The 24,575-nt window shown below is 46.7% G+C and overlaps 1 protein-coding gene and 2 long non-coding RNA genes across 3 annotated transcripts; all 3 read left to right on the forward strand.

The window, feature by feature from the left end:
- The first annotated feature begins 1,166 nt into the window (after window positions 1-1,166).
- On the forward strand, window positions 1,167-1,562 carry LOC115147299 (uncharacterized). The gene is made up of 3 exons (XR_003866310.1): window positions 1,167-1,300; window positions 1,378-1,436; window positions 1,542-1,562. It is a non-coding gene; the product is annotated as an uncharacterized LOC115147299 (long non-coding RNA).
- A 14,112-nt stretch (window positions 1,563-15,674) lies between these two features.
- Window positions 15,675-18,752, forward strand: LOC115147866 (transcription factor SPT20 homolog). The gene is made up of 5 exons (XM_029690133.1): window positions 15,675-15,785; window positions 15,879-15,931; window positions 16,008-16,932; window positions 17,023-17,388; window positions 17,561-18,752. The coding sequence occupies exons 1-5, from the start codon at window positions 15,757-15,759 to the stop codon at window positions 18,750-18,752; spliced, it is 2,565 nt and encodes an 854-aa protein (XP_029545993.1). The 5' UTR covers window positions 15,675-15,756.
- A 3,659-nt stretch (window positions 18,753-22,411) lies between these two features.
- Window positions 22,412-22,807, forward strand: LOC115207140 (uncharacterized). The gene is made up of 3 exons (XR_003880931.1): window positions 22,412-22,545; window positions 22,623-22,681; window positions 22,787-22,807. It is a non-coding gene; the product is annotated as an uncharacterized LOC115207140 (long non-coding RNA).
- Window positions 22,808-24,575: the final 1,768 nt, after the last annotated feature.

Below are 24,575 nucleotides of genomic sequence, written 5' to 3' on the forward strand. Positions count from 1 at the left end.
CTATGATGAAACTGGCTGTCGTGAGGACCGCCACAGGAAAGGAAGACCCAGAGTTGCCTCTGCGGAAGAGGATAAGTTCATGAGAGTTACCAGACTCAAAAATTGCAGCCCAAATAAATGCTTCACAGAGGTCAAGTATCAGACACATCTCAACATCAACTGTTCAGAGGAGACTGCATGAATCAGGCCTTCGTGGTCGAATTGCTGCAAAGAAACCACTACCCAAAGACACCAATAAGAAGAGACTTGCTTGGGCCAAGAAACACGAGCAATGGACATTAGACCGGTGGAAATCTGTCCTTTGGTCTGATGAGTCCAAATTTCAGATTTGTGGTTCCAACCGCCGCGTCTTTGTGAGATGCAGAGTAGGTGAACGGATGATCTCCGCATGTCTGGTTCCCACCATGAAGCATGGACGACGAGGTGTGATGGTGTGGGGGTGCTTTGCTGGTGACCCGGTCTGTGATTTATTTAGAATTCAAGGCACACTGGCTACCACAACATTATGTAGCTATACACCATCCCATCTGGTTTGCGCTTAGTGGGACTATCGTTTGTTTTTCTATAGGACAATGACCCAACACACCTCCAGGCTGTGTAAGGTCTATTTGACCAAGAAGGAGAGTGATGGAGTGCTGCATCAGATGACCAGGCCTCCACAATCACCCGACCTCAACCCAATTGAGATGATTTGGCATGAGTTGGACCATAGAGTGAAAGAAAAGCAGCCAACAAGTGCTCAGCAAATGTGGGAACTCCTTCAAGACTGTTGGAAAAGCATTCCAGGTGAAGCTGGTTGAGAGAATGTCAAGAGTGTGCAAAGCTGTCATCAAGGCAAAGTGAGGCTACTTTGAAAAATCTAAAATATATTTTTGCACAACACACTTCTACCGGACCACTGAGGTTGGACCTGCAAAACCCCTGGCAGGATCTTAATTAGCATGATATAAAAGGTGCACTTGATTAAGCTCACCCAGTGCAATGGGTAGGTAGAGTTCACTCTTTAAAACCATTGGATTTGTCCATGATGCGCAAACCCTCCAGCACACCAGCTGAATGAAATCAAGCGCACCTAATCTCAATTGGGACATTGGACCAATGGAAATTATGTTCAGTGGCTTGCAGATGTACCTAATTAACCAGCCAGATTAGAAGGGTCTAGGATTCCTTTGTAAGGCGCAGCAAAAAAGACAATCAGATACAATATCAGGGATCTCCTGGTAAAGCTTCTGGCTACCATTAGTTCTGAATACTGAGGTTTGATGAGAAAAATGGCTGTGAGTTTTGAAATGTCTTTGAGGTAAGTTGTATGGCTCTAGTTTGTTTTCCATGTTTTACAGGTAGCTGTATTTAACTGACTAGGATCTTTTTCTTTAGAATTTCTTGGATTTGTTGCCTGCTAATTGGAGGGATAACCTGTTATCCTCCACCTAAAGGTGTGTTTTGTTCTACACATTTAATTCAGTAAAAATAACACTGTATGAATCCCAGAACTTCAAATGCTGGCATTTTACGATTTGAAACTTTCTTTTCTTTCATAGGTAATTATAGATATATTCCCCAAAATAAATTAAAAGGAACCAGCCACAATGCAGCGGAAGCTACCGGCTCCCCTGCCTCGGAAGGCGAAGCAGCCACCCATAATACCTCAGCAAGCGTCAGGACTGGCCCAAATACTTTAGGTGGAGCAACCGGATCCCATGCCTTGGCAGCAGAAGCAGCCACCCACAATGCCTCAGCAAGCGCCACGACTGGCCCAAATACCTTAGGTGAAGTTACTGGCCACAGTGCCTCGGCAGCAGAAGCTATTGGCCACAGTGCCGCGCAAGCGGCCACCCATAATGCCTCGGCAGCGGAAGCGGCCACCCATAATGCCTCGGCAAGGGTGGCAACTGGCCCAAGTGGCCAGTTGCTTCACCTAAGGTATAACGCTTCATCAAGCGTCATGACTGGCCCAAATACTTTAGGTGAAGCATTCGACTCCCGTGCCTCAGCAGAAGCAGCAACCCAAAATGCCTCAGAAAGCGTCACAACTGGCCCAAATACCTTAGTTGAAGCAACTGGCCACAGTGCCACGCAAGCGGCCACCCATAATGCCTCGGCAAGTGTGGCCACTGGCCCAAATACCTTAGGTGAAGCAACTGGCCACGGTGCCTCGGAAGCAACTGGCCACGGTGGCTCGGCAGCGGAAGCACCTGGACACAGTGCCATGCAAGCAGCCACCCATAATGCCTCGGAAGCGGCCACCCATAATGCCTCAGCAAGCGTCACGACTGGCCCAAATACCTCGGCAGCGGAAGCAACCGGCCACAGTGCCTCATCAAGTGCGGAATCTGGTTCAAATGCCTCGGCAGAAGCGACAGGCGCCCTTGCCTCGGCAGAAGCGACAGGCGCCCTTGCCTCGGCAGAAGCGACAGGCGCCCTTGCCTCGGCAGAAGCGACAGGCGCCCTTGCCTCGGCAGAAGCGACAGGCGCCCTTGCCTCGGCAGAAGCGACAGGCGCCCTTGCCTCGGCAGAAGCGACAGGCGCCCTTGCCTCGGCAGAAGCGACAGGCGCCCTTGCCTCGGCAGAAGCGACAGGCGCCCTTGCCTCGGCAGAAGCGACAGGCGCCCTTGCCTCGGCAGAAGCGACAGGCGCCCTTGCCTCGGCAGAAGCGACAGGCGCCCTTGCCTCGGCAGAAGCGACAGGCGCCCTTGCCTCGGCAGAAGCGACAGGCGCCCTTGCCTCGGCAGAAGCGACAGGCGCCCTTGCCTCGGCAGAAGCGACAGGCCTTGAACAGGAGGGCCAACTCCTCAAGCAACATGGACTTTAGCAGCAGTGATGTTTCTCAGGATTTTGGGTCTGACGGTGACAATGAAAGCACCCAATGTGTCAGCTCCAGCAGCGTTCAAGGCAGCATCGTTGAACAGTCAGTTGTCATCCCAATATAGTTACAAATCGGTTTGAGAATGGCAAAACTGTCTACTCCCAAACCTGCCACACCACTGGGGAGGTTATACCTTTTTGATAGCGGAGATGCTCTCAAGGGCTGTAGTGACGCTGGCATCTCTGAACCAAGCATATCCCCACCTGCTAAAAACTCACAACCTGGGAACGGCTACTGGGATGTAATGTACAACTTTTACACTCATCTGAACTTTGCGTTCTGATTTTGAAATCCTTTGTACTAATCATCTATCAACAGAATTGTAATGGTAGATTCATCCTCTGGATGACAATTCCGAGTTGTTGCTGACACTTTCTTTAAGCTTCCACTGTATGCTTTTGCGTCGGCCAGGGAGTTGCTGCTGCTCATGTTCCCGGCATACTTGTAAAACAATAAAATATTGTACCTTTAAAATACTGTGTGTTTAATGTCTACCTTTGGCTAGCTGATTGAGAACCGTGTTGGTTGCCAGTGCAATTTGTAGTAAAAGGGAATGTGGTTCACAGTTCCTAATCTTCTGGATTTCAAATATATAATTTATTTTTCTTTGCTGCTGGTTGACAAATCCTAAATTGGCTCTACGTTAAAGCCACTGACCACGTTTACATGTACATCAATATCCTGTTATTCGGGATACTGAAGTATTTATTTTGTGTTGACATGTAAACATCAAATCCTGTTTTACAAAAACCTGAGAAAGCTTGTACCCCGGAGATGGGCTTCTGTGGCATGTAAACATCTTAATTCTGTTTTTGTGGTATGCACAGGCTTCGTTTCGCATCTCATGGTTGTCTGACTCTGTCAAACAAATCAATTTAAAGTGGGCTACCTGCTCAGTTTGATCCACCATAACTGAGCTTAACGGCTACTTTCACCCCTAATGTAGACAAGTTTCTGCTTACTTACAATAGGTAGGCCATCTGTCAACTATAGTTTAATACATGCAGCTTCTCTTGTCATAACTTGTTGCCCCAGAAGACTAAAGTAGTGCTCACATGTCTTATATTGATAGAATGAATGCATTCATCTTAACAGGTTAAAGGATTTTAAGGACCAGGTAGCATGCTAGAACACAGTGGAAACATTGGTCCTGTGCCAAATGTCATTTTGACAGATTTTAAGGAAATGGAAAGCTGAGAATGGTCACTTCAGTTAGTCTTGGGTGTGTCTTTTGTGGTTGAAATGCTGTCTGCTTGCAAAAGTGTCAAAGATTACGCATTACACGTGCATTTGCATTTTCCCCGAGACGCTGATAGAAATATTTGTCCACTCCTGTTCGCAAGACAATTTAAAGATACATTTTTATCATTTCACTGCAACTGAAGTTAATATAAACTCCTCAAAAAAAGAAACGTTCTCTCACTGTCACCTGTTTATTTTCAGGAAACTTAACGTGTAAATATTTGTATGAACATAAGATTCTACAACTGAGACATAAACTGAGCAAGTTACACAGACATGACTAACAGAAATTGAATTATGTGTCACTGAACAAAGGGGGAGTCAAAAGTAAAGGTATGTGGTGTGGCCACCTGCTGCATTAAGTACTGTGGTGCATCTCCTTATGGACTGCACCAGATTTGCCAGTTCTTGCTGTGAGATGTTACCCCACTCTTCCACCAAGGCACCTGCAAGTTCCCGGACATTTCTAGGGGGAATGACCCTAGCCATCACCCTCCGATCCAACAGGTCCCAGACGTGCTCAATGGGATTGAGATCGGGGCTCTTCGCCTGCCATGACAGAACACTGACATTCCAGTGTTGCAGGAAATCATGCACAGAATGAGCAGTATGGCTGGTGGCATTGTCATGCTGGAGGGTCATGTCAGGATGAGCCTGCAGGAAGGTTACCACATAAGAGAGGAGTATGCCTTCCCTGTAACACACAGCATTGAGATTGCCTGCAGTGACAAGCTCAGTCCGATGATGCTGTGACACACCGCCCCAGACCATGATGGACCCTCCACCTCCAAATCGATCTCGCTCCAGAGTACAGGCCTCGGTGTAACACTCATTCTTTCAACGATAAACGCGAATCCGACCATCACCCCTGGTGAGACAAAACTGCGACTCGTCAGTGAAGAGCACTTTTTGCCAGTCCTATCTCCCTGTCGCGCTGTCTTAGACGTCTCACAGTACGGACATTGCAATTTATCACCTTGGGTCCATCTGCAGTCCTCATGCCTCCTTGCAGCGTGCCTAAGGCACGTTCACCCAGATGACCAGGGACCCTGGGCATCTTTCTTTTGGTGTTTTTCAGAGTCATTAGAAAAGCCTCTTTTAGTGTCCTAAGTTTTCATAACTGTGACCTTAATTGCCTAACGTCTGTAAGCTGTTAGTGTCTTAACGACCGTTCAACAGGTGCATGTTCAGTAATTGTTTATGGGTCATTGAACAAGCATGTGTTTTTACCCTTTACAATGAAGATATGTGAAGTTATTTGGATTTTTACGAATGATCTTTGAAAGACAGGTTCCTGAAAAAGGGACATTTCTTTTTATGCTGAATTTATTACATGTGAGGTTATAGTCCTGCCGTCAGTGTCCATATTTCAGTTACTATTCCATTTAACCCATACACTTAACCTGTTGGGGCTAGGGGGCAGTATTTTCACAGCTGGATAAAAAACGTTCCCGATTTAAACTGGTTACTACTCTTACCCAGAAACGAGAATATGCATATAATTAGTAGATTTGGATAGAAAACACTAACATTTCTAAAACTGTTTGAATGATGTCTGTGAGTATAACAGAACTCATATGGCAGGTCAAAACCTGAGAAGATTCCATGCAGGAAGTGCCCTGTCTAACAATTTGTTGTCCTTCTAGGGCATCTCTATCAAAAATACAGCGTCTCTGCTGTAACGTGACATTTTCTAAGGCTACCATTGGCTCTAAGAAGGCGCCAGAAAGTGGAATGATAGCTCTGCAGTCTCTGGGCGAAAAACAGCAGGAGTGTTTTTGAGTGGTCTGGCAGGGAACACTGACACTGGAGCTCGCGTTTACGAGAGGACTCCATTTTCTTTCTCTCATTGAACGAATACAACGTTGCCTGGTTGGAATATTATCGCTATTTTACGAGAAAAATCGCAGAAAAATTGATTTTAAACAGCGTTTGACATGCTTCGAAGTACGGTAATGGAATATTTTGAAATCTTTTGTCACGAAATGCGCCCGCGCGTCACCCTTCGGATACTGACCTCAACGCACGAACAAAACGGAGCTATTTCAATATAACTATGGATTATTTCGAACCAAAACAACATTTGTTGTTGAAGTAGAAGTCCTGGGAGTGCATTCTGACGAACAACAGCAAAGGTAATCCAATTTTTCTAATAGTAAATCTGAGTTTGGTGAGGGCCAAACTTGGTGGGTGTCAAATTAGCTAGCCGTGATGGCCGGGCTATCTACTCAGAATATTGCAAAATGTGCTTTCTCCGAAAAGCTATTTTAAAATCTGACACCGCGATTGCATAAAGGAGTTCTCTATCTATAATTCTTAAAATAATTGTTATGTATTTTGTGAACGTTAATCGTGAGTAATTAAGTAAATTCACCGGAAGATTACGGTGGGTATGCTAGTTCTGAACATCACATGCTAATGTAAAAAGCTGGTTAATGATATAAATATGAACTTGATTGAACAAAACATGCATGTATTGTATAACATAATGTCCTAGGAGTGTCATCTGATGAAGATCATCAAAGGTTAGTGCTGCATTTAGCTGTGGTTTTGGTTTTTGTGACATATATGCATGCTTTGAAAATGGCTGTGTGATTATTTTTGGCAGGGTACTCTCCTGACATAATCTAATGTTTTGCTTTCGCTGTAAAGCCTTTTTGAAATCGGACAGTGTGGTTAGATTAACGAGAGTCTTGTCTTTAAAATGGTGTAAAATAGTCATATGTTTGAGAAATTGAAGTTATAGCATTTATGAGGTTTTTGTAATTCGCGCCACACGATTCCACTGGCTGTTGACTGCGTCCCACCTTGCCCAGGGAGGTTTAATGAGGAATATTTAGTTTATTGATGGATACAGGGATACTCATGAGTGGGATATCAAAAGTGCATGTTAAGAGCTCATCCCGAATAAGACCTTATGTGGGATATGAGCTACAATCCAGACTGCTGTGCTCATGTTAACATGGTCAATGTCCAGGTGGGAAATATCAGACCTTCCTCATACAGTATGTTAATACTTTAGATGTAGTTATATGTAGGCATCAAATCTAATTTTAGTAGTCAATTGCACCGAATACATTACAGTGAAACGCTTACTTACGAGCCCCCAAACAACAATGCAGTTAAAAACAAATATGAATAAGAAATAAAAGTAACAAGTAATTAAAGAGCAGCAGTAAAATAACAATAGTGAGACTATATACAGGGGGGTACAGAGTCAATGTGCAGGTGCACCGGATAGTTCAGGTAATATGTAGATGTAGGTGGAGTTATTAAAGTGACTATGCATAGATGATGACCACAGAGAGTAGCAGCGGTGTAAAGTGGGGGATGGAAATAGTCTGGGTAACCACAGAGCCATTTGATTAGATGATCAGGAGTCTTATGGCTTGGGGGTAGAAGCTGTTTAGAAGCCTCTTGGTCCTAGACTTGGCGCTCCGGTACCACTTGCCGTGCGGTAGCAGAGAGAACAGTCTATGACTAGGGTGGCTGGAGTCTTTGACAATTTTTAGGGCCTTCCTCTGACACCGCCTGGTATAGGGACCCTGGATGGCAGGAAGCTTGGCCCCAGTGATGTACTAGGCCGTTCGCACTACCCTCTGTAGTGCCTTGCGGTCGGAGGCCGAGCAGTTGCCATACCGGGTAGTGATGCAACCAGTCAGGATACTGTCGATGGTGCAGCTCTAGAACCTTTTGAGAATATGAGGACCCATGCCAAATCTTTTCAGTCTCCTGAGGGGGAATAGGTTTTGTCGTGCCCGCTTCACGCCTGTCTTGGTGTGCTTGGACCATGTTAGTTTGTTGGTGATGTGGACACCAAGGAACTTGAAGCTCTCAACCTGCTCCACTACAGCCCCGTTGATGAGAATGGGGGAATGCTCGGTCCTCTCTTTCCTGTAGTCCACAATCATCTCCTTTGTCTTGATCACGTAGAGGGAATGGTTGTTGTCCTTGCACCACACGGCCAGGTCTCTGACCTCCTCCCTATTGGCTGTCTCGTCGTTGTTGGTGGTCAGGCCTACCACTGTTGTGTCGTCGACAAACTTAATGATGGTGTTGGAGTCGTGCCTGGCCATGCAATCATGAGTGAACAGGGAGTACAGGAGGTGACTGAGCATGCACCCCTGAGGGGCCCTTGTGTTGAGGATCAGTGTGGTGGATGTGTTGTACCTACCCTTACCACCTGGACGCAGCCCATCAGGAAGTCCAGGATCCAGTTGCAGAGGGAGGTGTTCAGTCCAAGGGTCCTTAGCTTATTGATGAGCTTTGAGGGCACTATGGTGTTGAATGCTGAGCTGTAGTCAAAGAATAGCATTCTCACATGGGTGTTCCTTTTGTCCAGGTAGGAAAGGGCAGTGTGGAGTGCAATAAAGATTGCATCATCTGTGGATCTGTTAGTGCGGTATGCAAATTGGAGTGGGTCTAGGGTTTCTGGGTTAATGGTGTTGATGTGAGCCATGACCTGCCTTTCAAAGCACTTCATAGCTATAGACGTAGTCGGTAGGTCAGGTCGGTAGTCATTTAGCAGATTACCTTAGTGTTCTTGAGCACAGGGACTATGGTGGTCTGCTTAAAACATGTTGGTATTACAGACTCGGACAGGGAGAGGTTGAAAATGTCAGTGAAGACACTTGCCAGTTGGTCAGCACCTGCTCGCAGTACACGTCCTGGTAATCCGTCAAGCCCTGCGGTCTTGTGAATGTTGACCTGTTTAAAGGTCTTACTCACATCGACTGCGGAGAGCGTGATCACAGCTTTTGCTCTAATGCATGTTTCAGTGTTATTTGCCTCGAAGCGAGCATAGAAGTAGTTCAGCTTGTCTGGTAGGCCCGTGTCACTGGGCAGCTCTCGGCTGTGCTTCCCTTTGTAGTCTGTAAAGGTTTGCAAGCCCTGCCACATCCGACGAGCGTCAGAGCCGGTGTAGTACGAATCGATCTTAGTCCTGTATTGACGCTTTGCCTGTTTGATGGTTCGTCAGAGGGTATAGCGGGATTTCTTATAAGCTTCCGGGTTAGCGTCCCGCTCCTTGAAAGCGGCACCTCTAGCCTTTAGCTCAGTGCAGATGTTGCCTGTAATCCATGGCTTCTGGTTGGGGTATGTACGTACGGTCACTGTGGGGACGACGTCATTTATGCACTTATTGATGAAGCCAGTGTCGGATGTGGTGTACTCCTCAATGTCATCGGAGGAATACCTGAACATATTCCAGTCTGTGCTAGCAAAACAGTCCTGTAGCTTAGCAGCTGCTTCATCTGACCACTTTTTTATTGATCAAGTCACTGGTGTTTCCTGCTTAAATTTGAGCTTGTAAGCAGGAATCAGGAGGATAGAATTATGGTCAGATTTGCCAAATGGAGGGTGAGGGAGAGCTTTGTGTGCGTCTCTGTGTGTGGAGTAAAGGTGGTCCAGAGCTTTTTTTCCCTCTGGTTGCACATTTAACATGCTGATAGAAATTTGGTAAGATGGATTTAAGTTTCCCTGCATTCAAGTCCCCGGCTACTAGGAGCGTCGTCTCCCGGTGAGCGTTTTCCTGTTTGCTTATGGCAGAATACAGCTCATTCAATGCAGTCTTAGTGCCAGCCTCAGTCTGTGGTGGTATGTAGACAGCTACGAAGCTACTAGGTAGATAGTGTGGTCTACAGCTTATCATGAGATATTCTACCTCAGGCGAGCAATAGCTCGAGACTTCCTTAGATATCGTGCACCAGTTGTTATTTACAAAAATACATAGTCCACCGTCCCTGGTCTTACCAGACGCCGCTGTTCTATCGTGCCGGATAGCCAGCTGTATGTTGATAATGTTGTCGTTCAGCCACGACTCCGTGAAGCATAAGATATTACAGTTTTGAATGTCCTGTTGGTAGTTTAATCTTCCGTGTAGGTCATCTATTTTATTTTCCAAAGATTGCACGTTTGCTAGCAGAATGGAAGGAAGTGGGGGTTTATTCGATCGCCTACTAATTCTCTCTAGGAACCAACTTTCTGCTGATGTACATGATGGGGTGCTCCTCCACATCGTGTATCTGGGACAGAACGGCGCCTAGTCCCGTATCACACGCATCCATCTAGACCACCATCGGCACCTGGAAGTCGGGCGTTACGAGAATCGGATGGGAGCACAGCGCTTCCTTCAGACGGCTGAATGCCGCTTCTATCTTGTTCGTCCATTTCACTGTTTTCGGGAGGCGGACCCTGGTTAGATCCGTGAGGGGGTAAGCTAGAGCCGCAAAGTTTGGGATAAATCGGCTATAGTATCCTGCCAGTCCCAGGAAGTACTTGACCTGTGTCTTGGTGCGTTGAACGGCCCAGTCACGCACCGCATGAACCTTCATCTCCTGGGGCTTGATGTCCCGCATCTGATCAAATACCCCAGGTACTCCAATTCCTCGAAACCTAGTTTGCACTTCTTGGGGTTCGTGGTCAACCCGGCTTGTCTAAGCACATCCAGCACCGCCTGGATGCGCGTCAAGTGCTCATCGCAACCTTGGTTGTGGATGATGATGTCATCCAAATAGGCCGCTGTGTACTGCTGGTGGGGTCGAAGTACTTCGTTCATCAGCCGCTGGAATGTGGGCGGGGCTCTGTGGAGACCGAACGGGAGCACCCGGTACTGATACAACCGGTCTGGTGTCGAAAACGCCGTCTTCTCCCGGGAGGAGGCTGCCAACAGTACCTGCCAATATCCTTTGGTCAGGTCAAGGGTGCTGATGTACCGGGCCTTTCCCAATCGGTCGATGAGCTCGTCCACCCTCGACATGGGATATGCGTCGAACAAGCTGATGTCGTTTACCCCCCGGAAATCGTTACAGAAGCGGAGGCTACCGTCCGGTTTTGGGCACGAACACGATGGGGCTGCACCATGCACTGTGGAACTCTTCAACGACCCCCATCCTCAGCATAGCCTCCACTTCCTGTTTCACGGCCTTCCTTCGGGCCGCCGAAATCCAATATGGCCTCTTTTGTACCGTTTCGCCGGGTCGGGTACGGATGTGGTGTTCAATGAGGGTCGTGCGGCCCAGCTTCTCGGAGAACACCTCTGTGTTCCGATCGACAAGCTCCCTAAGCTCTTGCTTCTGGGCCGGGTCGAGGTCCTCATTGCTCGGGACCACCACTGGTCCCGTTGGCATCCTGGGTCCCGACCATAACACGGCCAAGGCTGTCCTCTCGTGCCACTTCTTCAACACGTTCACGTGGTAAATCTGAGATTTCCGTCTCCCCGGTTGCCGTACGCGGTAACTGACAGGTCCCATCTTTTCGACCACATCGTATGGTCCGTGCCATGTTGCCAGGAACTTACTTTCGGCTGTGGGTATTAAGACCAGCACCCTGTCTCCCACCTGGAATTCTCAGGGCTGGGCTCCCCGACTGTAGACCTGGGCGCGTTGGGCCTTCTCCATATGTTCCCTCACAACAGGCCATATGGCTGTCATCCGCTCCCTCATCGTCCACGTGCTCTACCACGCTGCGTAATGGGGTCAGTTGGGCTTCCCACACCTCCTTTGCAATGTCCAGTAGGCCGCGTGGCCTCCTCCCATAGAGGAGTTAGAACGGGGAAAACCCAGTGGAGGACTGGGGTACTTCTCGGATTGAGAATATTAGGTGGGCTAGTAGCTGGTCCCAGTTCTTCCCGTCCTGCTCGATGACCTTCCACAGCATCTTTTTGAGCATTTTATTAAAGCGCTCAATGAGCCCATCCGTCTGCTGGTGAAAAATGGAGGTCCGGATCTGCTTGATCTGCAGGAGGGCACACAACTCTTTCATGAGGCGGGACATAAACTCCGTACCTTGGTCTGTCAAGATCTCGTTCAGGATGCCCACCCAGCTAAAGAGGTGGAACAGCTCCCGGGCGATTCCCTTGGATACCGCCGCCCGTAGTGGAATGGCCTCGGGATACCGGGTGGCATAATCTACTATCACCAGGATGTACCGGTGTCCTCGTGCTGTTTTTACCAGGGGTCCCACTATGTCCATGGCGATGCGTTCAAAGGGCACCCCGATGATCGGTAGGGGGACCAATGGGCTTCGGAAGTGGGCTTTCGGGGCCGGGAGTTGACACTCCGGGCAGCTGCGACAGTAGTCTTCCACGGACCTCCTCATCCCAGGTCAGTGCAACCGGGCGGCGATCCGTTCCCGGATCTTCTCCATTTCCAGGTGTGCCCCCAACAGGTGGGTGTGGGCCAGCTGAAGAACGGTTCTCACGTACAGTGATGGAAAAAAGTATTTGATCCCCTGCTGATTTTGTACGTTTGCCCACTGACAAAGAAATGATCTGTCTATAATTTTAAAGGTAGGTTTATTTGAACAGTGAGAGACAGAATAACAACAAAAAAATCCAGAAAAAGCATGTCAAAAATGTTGTAAATTGATTTGCATTTTAATGAGGGAAAAAAGTATTTGACCCCCTCTCAACCAGAAAGATTTCTGGCTCCCAGGTGTTTTTTCAGCAACAGTACTTGGTTTAGAAAAATGTACACGTTCAAAGACGATCTGTTGTGTAGGCGGAGTGCCCGTCGAGACCGGGCACGTCCAGCAGATGGAGCCATCGCCCCATGATGTATACTCCGTCTGTCACCAGGCCTCGAACGAGTCTCCCCCTGGCGGCTGACCTGCTGTACGCCAGATCATATAATCTCTACACACAACAGATCGTCTTTGAACGTGTACATTTTTCTAAACCAAGTACTGTTGCTGAAATCATTCACTAACTGCATATTATGAGAATTCTGACCTTCAATTGATCTATTCATTGGAGGGATAACCTGTTATCCTACACCCAAAGGTGTTTGTTATACACAAATTAATTAAGTTAATAAAACATTTGTATAGTTCATATGACTTCAAATTCTGGCATTTTACTATTTTTTACTTTTTGTCTTTGTTTCCAAGGTAAATTATAGATATATTCTCCACACTTCATTAAAAGGAACCTGCTCCTATGTCCCAGCAACAAAAGGAACGGGCTCGCATGCCTCTTCAGCAGAAGCAACCGTCCACAATGCCTCGGCAGAAGCAACCAACCACAACGCCTCAGCAAGTGTGACGACTGCCGCTAATACCTTGGGTGAAGCAAACGGCTCTCGTGCCTAAGCAACAGAAGCAACCAGCCACAATGACTCGGCAGAAGCAACCGTCCAACATTTCCATCAGAAATCACCTGCTTGACTCGCATTACAAATACTTGGACAGCAAATTTTCACAAGATATAAACCAATCTGTCTTCAGAAAAAATAACAGTTGAGGATTTCAAATGCAATCACAAAGAAACAACATATAGAACAGAATATGATGCAGTATACTACAACACAATACATATTTGTGTATTTTCATGCAAATGCTATATTTAAGTACAGACTTGAGTTCAAAAACGTGTATTTCAGTATGTGGGTTATAATATCTGGGTTATAATACAAATTGTATTATTGGACAGTATTTTCTAATACTTAATTTATTGCATTTGAGTGTGTGAATTTGAGTTTTTCAAACACTTTCCAAGTGTATTTCCAAATACGTCAAAACATTTAACTACTTATCTTTTCAAATTAAAGATCAGAATACTTATTTTGAATGTATGTGAAATTAATTGAATTATTTTAAATAGTATTTGAACCCAGGTCTGATTTAAGTGACATACATTTGCGTTCCAGTTACAGTAGGCCAGCCCACAGCAGTGGAAGAGGGGAGTTAGTGCAGATTCCTAGACATGAAGGGCTGTATAATAAAGTAAAGAAGGATTGGAGCATTGGGGTGAATATAAAAGACCAGAAGAAAGAACAGATTGTCTGCCTGCTGTGCTGAAAGAAACAGGAGAAGAAAAGGAGATGGGAATTTTCAAGGCACAGACTTGGAATCAAGTATAATTATCAGGGATGGAATGCAAAGCGGAAACACCAGTTGGAATAGGGAAAACACTATTTGCAGATTTAAGGGGGCTGGAGATATATGCATAGCTATCTAAACAGTTGCATTCGAGTTTATGTGTTTGTGGATGTGTACTGCAATCAAAGTTGAGACAACATTGGAAAAAAATGCTTCCACAAAAGAGGGTAGACAGTCAGAGGATGATGAGATGGGTTGTTGTCTTGTGTTTTATTTCATCCACATGAGGGAGACATTTTATGGAGATAGTGGGCACCTTCGAGCTGATCACTATTGTCAAGTCGGTGACAATTGTTGGTCACCGCCTTTCAAAGTGTGTTGTGTTCTGGGGATAAAACATTTCCGACGTGAGTCTATATGTCGACTGCATGAACTTTACAAAAATCTGCAGAAACGCCAAGTTTCTGCAATGGCTCTTCACCAACTTCATCCTGTAGCCATCACCTGTCATGTGGGGGCTCCATTGTCAACCAATCATTAGTGTTTTTGTTTGACCCACGCGAACAAAAACATGACTGAAACAGGAACCAATTTGCTGCAATTCATGTGCTGCAATTCTCTCTCATTTATTGATTGTATAATGCACACAGTAATTATTTCAGTTTGTGAGTGGATGTTGGAGACATGTTTTTTTACATTATAAAGGAAACCTTTTATAAACAATGGCAACACTGCCATGGTGATCTGAGCCTTGCTGTTGGAAAACGACATTAGTATCCGAATTTCGGTTGTCGCAGATGCACCTCTCCTGACTTTACTTGTTGACTTTAGTCTACAGTCAGTTGCTTTAGCCTTACCACTCAAACGAGCCCTACTGTATGTTTGCCTCTGAAAAATTAAAGACTCAGATCATCAAAAGCATAACATGAGTGTTTAATTGGTGTCTGTCTGAAATCAGAATTTGTCCAAGATGTTGCACTATGTGCAACTGAAACATGTTAACCATCTACTGTTGCTATGCTGAATGAAACACACTGTTTAAAAGAAGGCATGTGTAAAATAATGGTGCCTAACGGCTCCTTTAGCCTCTAATCTTCAAATGAACCAAGTGAATTTTGTACAAGCAAGAATTTAAACCTATCAATGAAGTGCCAAGACAAAATGTGTTTCCTACTTTAGATCAGGGGTGTCAAACTCATTCCATGGAGGGCCTAGTGTCTGTAGGTTTTAGTTTTTTCCTTTCAATTAAGACCTAGACAACTACTGTAGGTGAGGGGAGGAATTAGTGGCCTTAATTCAGCAATCAAGTACAAGGAAGGAGCGAAAACCCACAGACACTCGGCCCTCCGTGTAATGAGATTGAAGCGTGCTTTAGAGTAAGGGCTGTCGAACCTGTCAGGAACTCAATTAGAGAATCAACCACACCTGAGTAAATTTCTGAATTCCAAATCAACCCCTAGCCCCTACACCTACCACTTAGTCACTTATGGGCATTTGAAACAATCAGATAGGTTAAAGCAATATGGTAATTGCTTCACCTTGCCTTCTGATAGTCTGGATGCAATTGTGGCCGTATTGCTTATACCTATTCAATCATTTCTGCTTCACAGAAGTGTTTAGGCCAGGGTGTAGGATTTAGGGGTCAATTTGGATTTAGGAATCAAATGTAGTTCAGGGGCTTACAGCTGTCCTTAATTAGCCAATGACGTTAGAAGGGTCTGGGATTTGTTTAAAAGGAGCAACCAAAACACCTGCCAAATACAACAAAAGAGATATACTAGGGCTTATACCGGCCATTAGTTCTGATTACTGGGGAGGTTTTGAGGTGCAAAATGGCTGTGATGATTGGAATCGCTTTCAGGTAGGTTTTTAAAAGTATTGATTAAGTTTGTTTCCCTTGTCCATCAGGTGTTACAGGTAGTTATGTTTCTAACAGACTTTCTTTTTTCCTAAGAGTTTCTTGGCTTTGTTGCCTGCTAATTGGAGGGATAACCTGTTCTACATCAAGTGAGTTTCTACACATTAATTATTGGAAATTTCAAAGGCTGGCATTTTACTATTTTTCTCTTTTTTTCTAATCTAGGTGATGGGTATCCTGCACTAGGTTCTAATGCAGCATGTCTCTATGCAGGCTCACTTAGGTCTAAAGGATATGGTAATTACAACTCTCCAACAGCTCAAATGCAAGCGCAGCTGACCGAAGAGCAACAGAAACATCCGGCCGCCATCCTGCAAAAGCAACTGGTCCCCATGCCCCAGGCACCTCAGAAAATGTGGTATCCAGCTCAAATGCCCCAGCAGGAAAAGCAACCGGCAGCCATGACCCAACAGCAGACTCTACCGGCCAGTTATCCTAAGCAGCCTCAAGCAGTGTTGTATCCAGCTCAAATGCCCCAGAAGCAACCAGCAACTGAACTTCAGCATCAGAAGGAACAGGCCTCCATACCCCAGCTACCTCAGCAAGTGTGGTATCCAGTACAAGTTCCCCAGCAGCAGAAGGAACTGACCACCATGCCCCAGAAGCAACTGGCTCCAATTCCTATACTGCAGAAACAACCAACAGCTATGCCCCGGCAAGCATGGTATCCAGCTCAAATGCAGCAGAAGCAACCAGCCCCAATGCCTCCACTGCAGAAGCAACCGGCCACCATGTCCCAGCAAGTGTGGCATCCAGCTCAAATGCCCAATCAACAAAAGCAACCAGCCACTGAACCTCAGCAGCAGAAAGAACTGTCCGCCATGCCCCAGCTTCTTCAGCAAGTGTGGCATCCAGCTCAATTTCCCCAGAAGCAACATGTCCCTATGCGTCAACCGCAGAAGGAACTGACTGCCATTCCATCACAACTGTGGCAGTCTGCGCAAATGCCCCAGCAGCATAAGCAACCGGCCACCATGCCCCAGATGCCTCACGATGTGTGGTATCCAGCTAAAATGGTCCAGAAGCAACAAGCCGCTGCAACTCGGCGGCAGAAGGAACTGAACGCTATAACTAAGCAAGAGTGGCATCCAGCTCAATTTCCCCAGCAGCAGAAGCAACCAGCCCTAACGCCTTTACCACGGAAGGAACTTACTGCCATACCTCAGCAAGTATGGCGGTAAGCTCAAATGCCTCAGAAGCATCTGGCCTCCATGCCGCAGAAGCAACCGACCACCATGCCCCAGCAACCAGTGTATCCAGCTCAAAAGCCCCAGATGCAGAAGCAACCGGCCGCTGAACCTCAGCAGCAAATTGAACCGACCTCCATTCCCCAGCCACCTCAGCAAGTGTGGCATCCAGCTCAAATGCCTCAGCAGCAAAAGCAACCAGCTACTGAACCTCAGCAGCAAATTGAACCGACCTCCATTCCCCAGCCACCTCAGCAAGTGTGGCATCCAGCTCAAATGCCTCAGCAGCAAAAGCAACCAGCTACTGAACCTCGGCAGCAAATTGAACCGGAAGCCATGCCCCAGCCACCTCAGCAAGTGTGGCATCCAGATCAATTTCCCCAGGAGCAGAAGCAACCAGCCCCTCTGCGTCTAGCACAGAAGGAACTGACTGCCATACCCCAACAACTGTGGCAAACGGCTCAAATACCGCAGAAGCAACCGGCTGCTGAACCACAGCACAACGAACCAGGCCACCATACCCCAGCAAGAGTGGCATCCACCTCAAATGCTGCAGACGCAACCAACCTCCATGCCCCAGCAAGTGTGGTATCCAGCTCACATTCCCCAGCAGCAGAAACAACTGGCCACCATGCTGCAGAAGCAACCAGCCCCAATGCCTCAACCGCAGAAGCAACTGGCCATCATGCCCCCGCAAGTGTGGCATCCAGCTCAAATGCCTCAGCAACAAAAGCAACCAGCTACTGAACCTCAGCAGCAAATTGAACTGACCACCATGCCTCAGCAAGTGTGGCATTCAGATCAATTTCCCCAGGAGCAGAAGCAACCAGCCCCTATGCATCTAGCGCAGAAGGAACTGACTGCCATACCTCAACAACTGTGGCAAATGGCTCAAATTCCCCAGCAGCGTAAGCAACCGTCTGCCATGCTTCAGCAAGTGTGGCATCTGGCGCAGAAGCAACCGGCCCCTATGCCCCAGCAGACTCACGACGTGTGGTATCCAGCTAAAATGGTCCAGAAGCAACAAGCCGCTGCAACTCGGCAGCAGAAGGAACTGACCGCCATAACTAAGCAAGAGTGGCATCCAGCTCAATTTCCCCAGCAGCAGAAGCAACCGGCCTCCACGCCTCTACCGCAGGAGCAACCGACTGCCGTATCCCAGCAAGTGTGGTATCCAGCTCAAATGTCCCAGCAGCAACTGGCCTCCATGCCTCTACCGCAGAAGCAACTGACCGACATGCCTCAGCAAGAGTGGCAACCAGCTCAAATACCGCAGAAGCAATCGGCTGCTGAACCACAGCAGAACGAACCGGCCACCATACCCCAGCAAGTGAGGTATCCAGCTCAAATGTCCCAGCAGCGGAAGCAACACACTGCCATGCCACAGCAGCAACTGACCCCTATGCCTCAGCTATTATGGCATGTAGCTCAAATGCCCCAGAAGCAACTGGCCCCAATGTCTCAGCAGAAGCACTACGAAAGCACTGAAGATGGTGCCTCTGGTAGCTCTCAGGCCAGAATCGTTGAACAGTTGGGTGTCATCCCAATCTATTCCTACAGTTCCAAATCGCACTACGAGAGTGGCAGAACTGTCTTCTCCCAAACCCGCTACACTCCTAGGGAGGCTATGCCTGTTGACAGTGGAAATGCTCCCAAGGACAGTTATGTTGGCATTGGTGCACCAAGCATATATCCACCACTAGTGAAGGATTCTGCAAGGTAATGGTTAACTTTAACCTGCTCTGAACTTTGCTCTCTGAATTTGAAGTCCTTTGTACTAACCATATATCTATCAACAGGACAATGTAATGGATTCATCCTCTAGAAGCTCTAATGGTGAGAATTGTTTTTGATATTGGTTACTTAATATTTTGTGTTGCTGACACTGTTTGCATTTCTTTCTGCTTTTGTTTCGACCAGGAAGTTGCTGGTGCTCTTGCTACTCTAGCGTGATGGAATCAATAAACAATTTTACTTGTCTCTTTGAAATAATGGTTCTCGTGTCCATTGCTTGCTAATTGAGAACAGGTGGTGTGCATTCTGTAGTAAAAATGACTGCTCTTCAGTTAATTCTTTGGCCTTCTAATCTTCACCTTTGCTACTGGTTGTTCAAAATACAAGCTTGGGTCTACATAAGAGCATTTGTCAAGGGGTTATTTGTCAGACATTCCTCATATGTTCATACTTTAGATGTAGGCATGCATTGTATACAGTGAGACTGTCTTCAACCTCAGTATAAGCTGTTGGTGAGTAAGCTAACATATAGGGAATTGTTTATAGATGGTCAGACATGGCTCATTTAGCTATTAGAATTGAGTGACCTCTTGGCTTCAAACTTGCGTTTGGCCTCACACGGAACCCAAACCGGCTGCGTGTGCGCTACAGCGCAAAAAATGTATTTTGTCCCCTACACCAAACGCGATCATGACACACAGGTTAAAATATCAAAACAAACTCTGAACCAATTAATTTGGGGACAGGTCACAAAGCATATAACATGTATGGCAATTTAACTAGTTAGCTTGCACTTGCTAACTTGTCCTGGGATATAAACATTGAGTTACCTGAAATGCACAAGTTTGTCTACTCTGACAATTAATCCACACGACTCATTTCTAGTCATCTCTCCTTCCAGACTTTCATCTTTGAACTTATATGGTGATCGCATCAACTTTCATAGTATTACCATGACGACTGCAAAACAGTGTCTTTCAATCACCCACGTGGGTATAACCAATGAGATGGCACGTGGGTTCCTGCTTTTATAAACCAATGAGATGGGAGAGGCAATACATTCAGCGCGATCTGCATCAAATGGAAACGAGTTCTATTATAGCCCATCGCAGACGTTCACTGGCACGCGTGAGCAGTGCGGGTGCAATAATTGAATAACATGGATTTCTAAATTCATTTTGCGGTGCACGTGTGCGGTCTGGTCAGCATGTTAAACTATAGCCCATACCTCAAATGGCAAAGAGTCAAATCAGTTTAGAAGTGTCTGTTCCATATCTAGGTGATGGCTCAAATGTTATTTTGGACACTTTGACCCCTGTTGGCACATCTACCTCCATACTCCTGTTTGTATGGGTCACTTTCAGATGCGTCTTACAATTGTGGGGTCATAGAGGGAAATGTAACTATGCTCGGGAGTCAAATTTCCATAATGGTCATAGTTTGTAGAACAAACCTTTCTGACGCTATAGATGTTTTTGAGACTGCTTTTTGGGGTGTCTGACGAACACCACTGTAGATCGGCCCCTGTCCGCAGATGCGTAAGGGCGACAGGCAGATGCTGTGGATTGAGACGCAGCCCATTCAAAACTTTCTAGCTTCAACTGGATTTTGATGGGCCTTTTACTTTGACGTGCCTCAATACTCTTCACCTGTAGCCCATTCCTCCTAGTCTATTTATTGTACCACAGGCTCCTATAGAATGGATTCGGTGTATTTAATTTTTACAATGCCTGGAACGGTTTAACCTATCAATTAACAAATATATTCTGTACAGACGGTCTTCAAACATGTACCTTTTTCTTAACCAATTATTAATCTAACTGCGTAGTATGAGAATTCAGCCCTTAAATGGATCCATTATGTTGGATGGGTGGGGCTAAAGCTTATTAAGAGGGTGTGAACGATGCTGAGTGGGTGTAGCCATAGAAGAGCTCTAAACTAGATACCAAAACATTCAAAGGTGATTTTCTCAAAAGTGAGATTAAAAGTTGATCAACTGTCAAAGCAGAATTACTTTCCCATTGTTCCTCAAATGCAGTGTATGATATACCATTTTGGAGCTCTGAGTCTCTACTTTTAGCAGATGTAAAATTACACAATTTCACATTTTACTACATAAGATGGAAACCAGGTGGTGAGTCACATATGGAATCATGTAGTAACCAAAAAAAGTGCTAAAAAAATCTAAATATATTTTATATTTGAGATTCTTCAAAGTAGCCACGCTTTGCCTTGATGACAGCTTTGCACACACTTGCATTTTAATTAACAGGTATGCCTTGTAAAAAGTTCATTTGTGGAGTTTCTTTCCTTCTTAATGCGTCAGTTGTGTTGTGACAAGGTAGGGGTGGTATACAAAAGATAAGCCCTATTTGGTAAAAGACCAAGTCCATATTATGGTGAGAACCATTCAAATAAGCAAAGGGAAACGACAGTCAGGAACATTTCAAGAACTGAAAGTTTCTTCAAGTGCATCAAGAGCTATGATGAAACTGGCTGTCGTGAGGACCGCCACAGGAAAGGAAGACCCAGAGTTGCCTCTGCGGAAGAGGATAAGTTCATGAGAGTTACCAGACTCAAAAATTGCAGCCCAAATAAATGCTTCACAGAGGTCAAGTATCAGACACATCTCAACATCAACTGTTCAGAGGAGACTGCATGAATCAGGCCTTCGTGGTCGAATTGCTGCAAAGAAACCACTACCCAAAGACACCAATAAGAAGAGACTTGCTTGGGCCAAGAAACACGAGCAATGGACATTAGACCGGTGGAAATCTGTCCTTTGGTCTGATGAGTCCAAATTTCAGATTTGTGGTTCCAACCGCCGTGTCTTTGTGAGATGCAGAGTAGGTGAACGGATGATCTCCGCATGTCTGGTTCCCACCATGAAGCATGGACGACGAGGTGTGATGGTGTGGGGGTGCTTTGCTGGTGACCCGGTCTGTGATTTATTTAGAATTCAAGGCACACTGGCTACCACAACATTATGTAGCTATACACCATCCCATCTGGTTTGCGCTTAGTGGGACTATCGTTTGTTTTTCTATAGGACAATGACCCAACACACCTCCAGGCTGTGTAAGGTCTATTTGACCAAGAAGGAGAGTGATGGAGTGCTGCATCAGATGACCAGGCCTCCACAATCACCCGACCTCAACCCAATTGAGATGATTTGGCATGAGTTGGACCATAGAGTGAAAGAAAAGCAGCCAACAAGTGCTCAGCAAATGTGGGAACTCCTTCAAGACTGTTGGAAAAGCATTCCAGGTGAAGCTGGTTGAGAGAATGTCAAGAGTGTGCAAAGCTGTCATCAAGGCAAAGTGAGGCTACTTTGAAAAATCTAAAATATATTTTTGCACAACACACTTCTACCGGACCACTGAGGTTGGACCTGCAAAACCCCTGGCAGGATCTTAATTAGCATGATATAAAAGGTGCGCTTGATTAAGCTCACCCAGTGCAATGGGTAGGTAGAGTTCACTCTTTAAAACCATTGGATTTGTCCATGATGCGCAAACCCTCCAGCACACCAGCTGAATGAAATCAAGCGCACCTAATCTCAATTGGGACATTGGACCAATGGAAATTATGTTCAGTGGCTTGCAGATGTACCTAATTAACCAGCCAGATTAGAAGGGTCTAGGATTCCTTTGTAAGGCGCAGCAAAAAAAGACAATCAGATACAATATCAGGGATCTCCTGGTAAAGCTTCTGGCTACCATTAGTTCTGAATACTGAGGTTTGATGAGAAAAATGGCTGTGAGTTTTGAAATGTCTTTGAGGTAAGTTGTATGGCTCTAGTTTGTTTTCCATGTTTTACAGGTAGCTGTATTTAACTGACTAGGATCTTTTTCTTTAGAATTTCTTGGATTTGTTGCCTGCTAATTGGAGGGATAACCTGTTATCCTCCACCTAAAGGTGTGTTTTGTTCTACACATTTAATTCAGTAAAAATAACACTGTATGAATCCCAGAACTTCAAATGCTGGCATTTTACGATTTGAAACTTTCTTTTCTTTCATAGGTAATTATAGATATATTCCCCAAAATAAATTAAAAGGAACCAGCCACAATGCAGCGGAAGCTACCGGCTCCCCTGCCTCGGAAGGCGAAGCAGCCACCCATAATACCTCAGCAAGCGTCAGGACTGGCCCAAATACTTTAGGTGGAGCAACCGGATCCCATGCCTTGGCAGCAGAAGCAGCCACCCACAATGCCTCAGCAAGCGCCACGACTGGCCCAAATACCTTAGGTGAAGTTACTGGCCACAGTGCCTCGGCAGCAGAAGCTATTGGCCACAGTGCCGCGCAAGCGGCCACCCATAATGCCTCGGCAGCGGAAGCGGCCACCCATAATGCCTCGGCAAGGGTGGCAACTGGCCCAAGTGGCCAGTTGCTTCACCTAAGGTATAACGCTTCATCAAGCGTCATGACTGGCCCAAATACTTTAGGTGAAGCATTCGACTCCCGTGCCTCAGCAGAAGCAGCAACCCAAAATGCCTCAGAAAGCGTCACAACTGGCCCAAATACCTTAGTTGAAGCAACTGGCCACAGTGCCACGCAAGCGGCCACCCATAATGCCTCGGCAAGTGTGGCCACTGGCCCAAATACCTTAGGTGAAGCAACTGGCCACGGTGCCTCGGAAGCAACTGGCCACGGTGGCTCGGCAGCGGAAGCACCTGGACACAGTGCCATGCAAGCAGCCACCCATAATGCCTCGGAAGCGGCCACCCATAATGCCTCAGCAAGCGTCACGACTGGCCCAAATACCTCGGCAGCGGAAGCAACCGGCCACAGTGCCTCATCAAGTGCGGAATCTGGTTCAAATGCCTCGGCAGAAGCGACAGGCGCCCTTGCCTCGGCAGAAGCGACAGGCGCCCTTGCCTCGGCAGAAGCGACAGGCGCCCTTGCCTCGGCAGAAGCGACAGGCGCCCTTGCCTCGGCAGAAGCGACAGGCGCCCTTGCCTCGGCAGAAGCGACAGGCGCCCTTGCCTCGGCAGAAGCGACAGGCGCCCTTGCCTCGGCAGAAGCGACAGGCGCCCTTGCCTCGGCAGAAGCGACAGGCGCCCTTGCCTCGGCAGAAGCGACAGGCGCCCTTGCCTCGGCAGAAGCGACAGGCGCCCTTGCCTCGGCAGAAGCGACAGGCGCCCTTGCCTCGGCAGAAGCGACAGGCGCCCTTGCCTCGGCAGAAGCGACAGGCCTTGAACAGGAGGGCCAACTCCTCAAGCAACATGGACTTTAGCAGCAGTGATGTTTCTCAGGATTTTGGGTCTGACGGTGACAATGAAAGCACCCAATGTGTCAGCTCCAGCAGCGTTCAAGGCAGCATCGTTGAACAGTCAGTTGTCATCCCAATATAGTTACAAATCGGTTTGAGAATGGCAAAACTGTCTACTCCCAAACCTGCCACACCACTGGGGAGGTTATACCTTTTTGATAGCGGAGATGCTCTCAAGGGCTGTAGTGACGCTGGCATCTCTGAACCAAGCATATCCCCACCTGCTAAAAACTCACAACCTGGGAACGGCTACTGGGATGTAATGTACAACTTTTACACTCATCTGAACTTTGCGTTCTGATTTTGAAATCCTTTGTACTAATCATCTATCAACAGAATTGTAATGGTAGATTCATCCTCTGGATGACAATTCCGAGTTGTTGCTGACACTTTCTTTAAGCTTCCACTGTATGCTTTTGCGTCGGCCAGGGAGTTGCTGCTGCTCATGTTCCCGGCATACTTGTAAAACAATAAAATATTGTACCTTTAAAATACTGTGTGTTTAATGTCTACCTTTGGCTAGCTGATTGAGAACC

The sequence above is a fragment of the Salmo trutta genome, chromosome 14, assembly GCF_901001165.1.
Source record: "Salmo trutta chromosome 14, fSalTru1.1, whole genome shotgun sequence".
Lineage (NCBI taxonomy): Eukaryota > Metazoa > Chordata > Actinopteri > Salmoniformes > Salmonidae > Salmo > Salmo trutta.

What these genes read in the sequence shown, in the direction of transcription:
- LOC115147866 (XM_029690133.1), top strand. Translation starts at nt 15,757, where the DNA reads ATGGCTGTGATGATTGGAATCGCTTTCAG. An exon ending in GATAACCTGTTCTACATCAA is followed by an intron (nt 15,932 to 16,007) that starts GTGAGTTTCTAC and finishes TTTCTAATCTAG; the next exon opens with GTGATGGGTATCCTGCACTA. An exon ending in ACTAAGCAAGAGTGGCATCC is followed by an intron (nt 16,933 to 17,022) that starts AGCTCAATTTCC and finishes AGTATGGCGGTA; the next exon opens with AGCTCAAATGCCTCAGAAGC.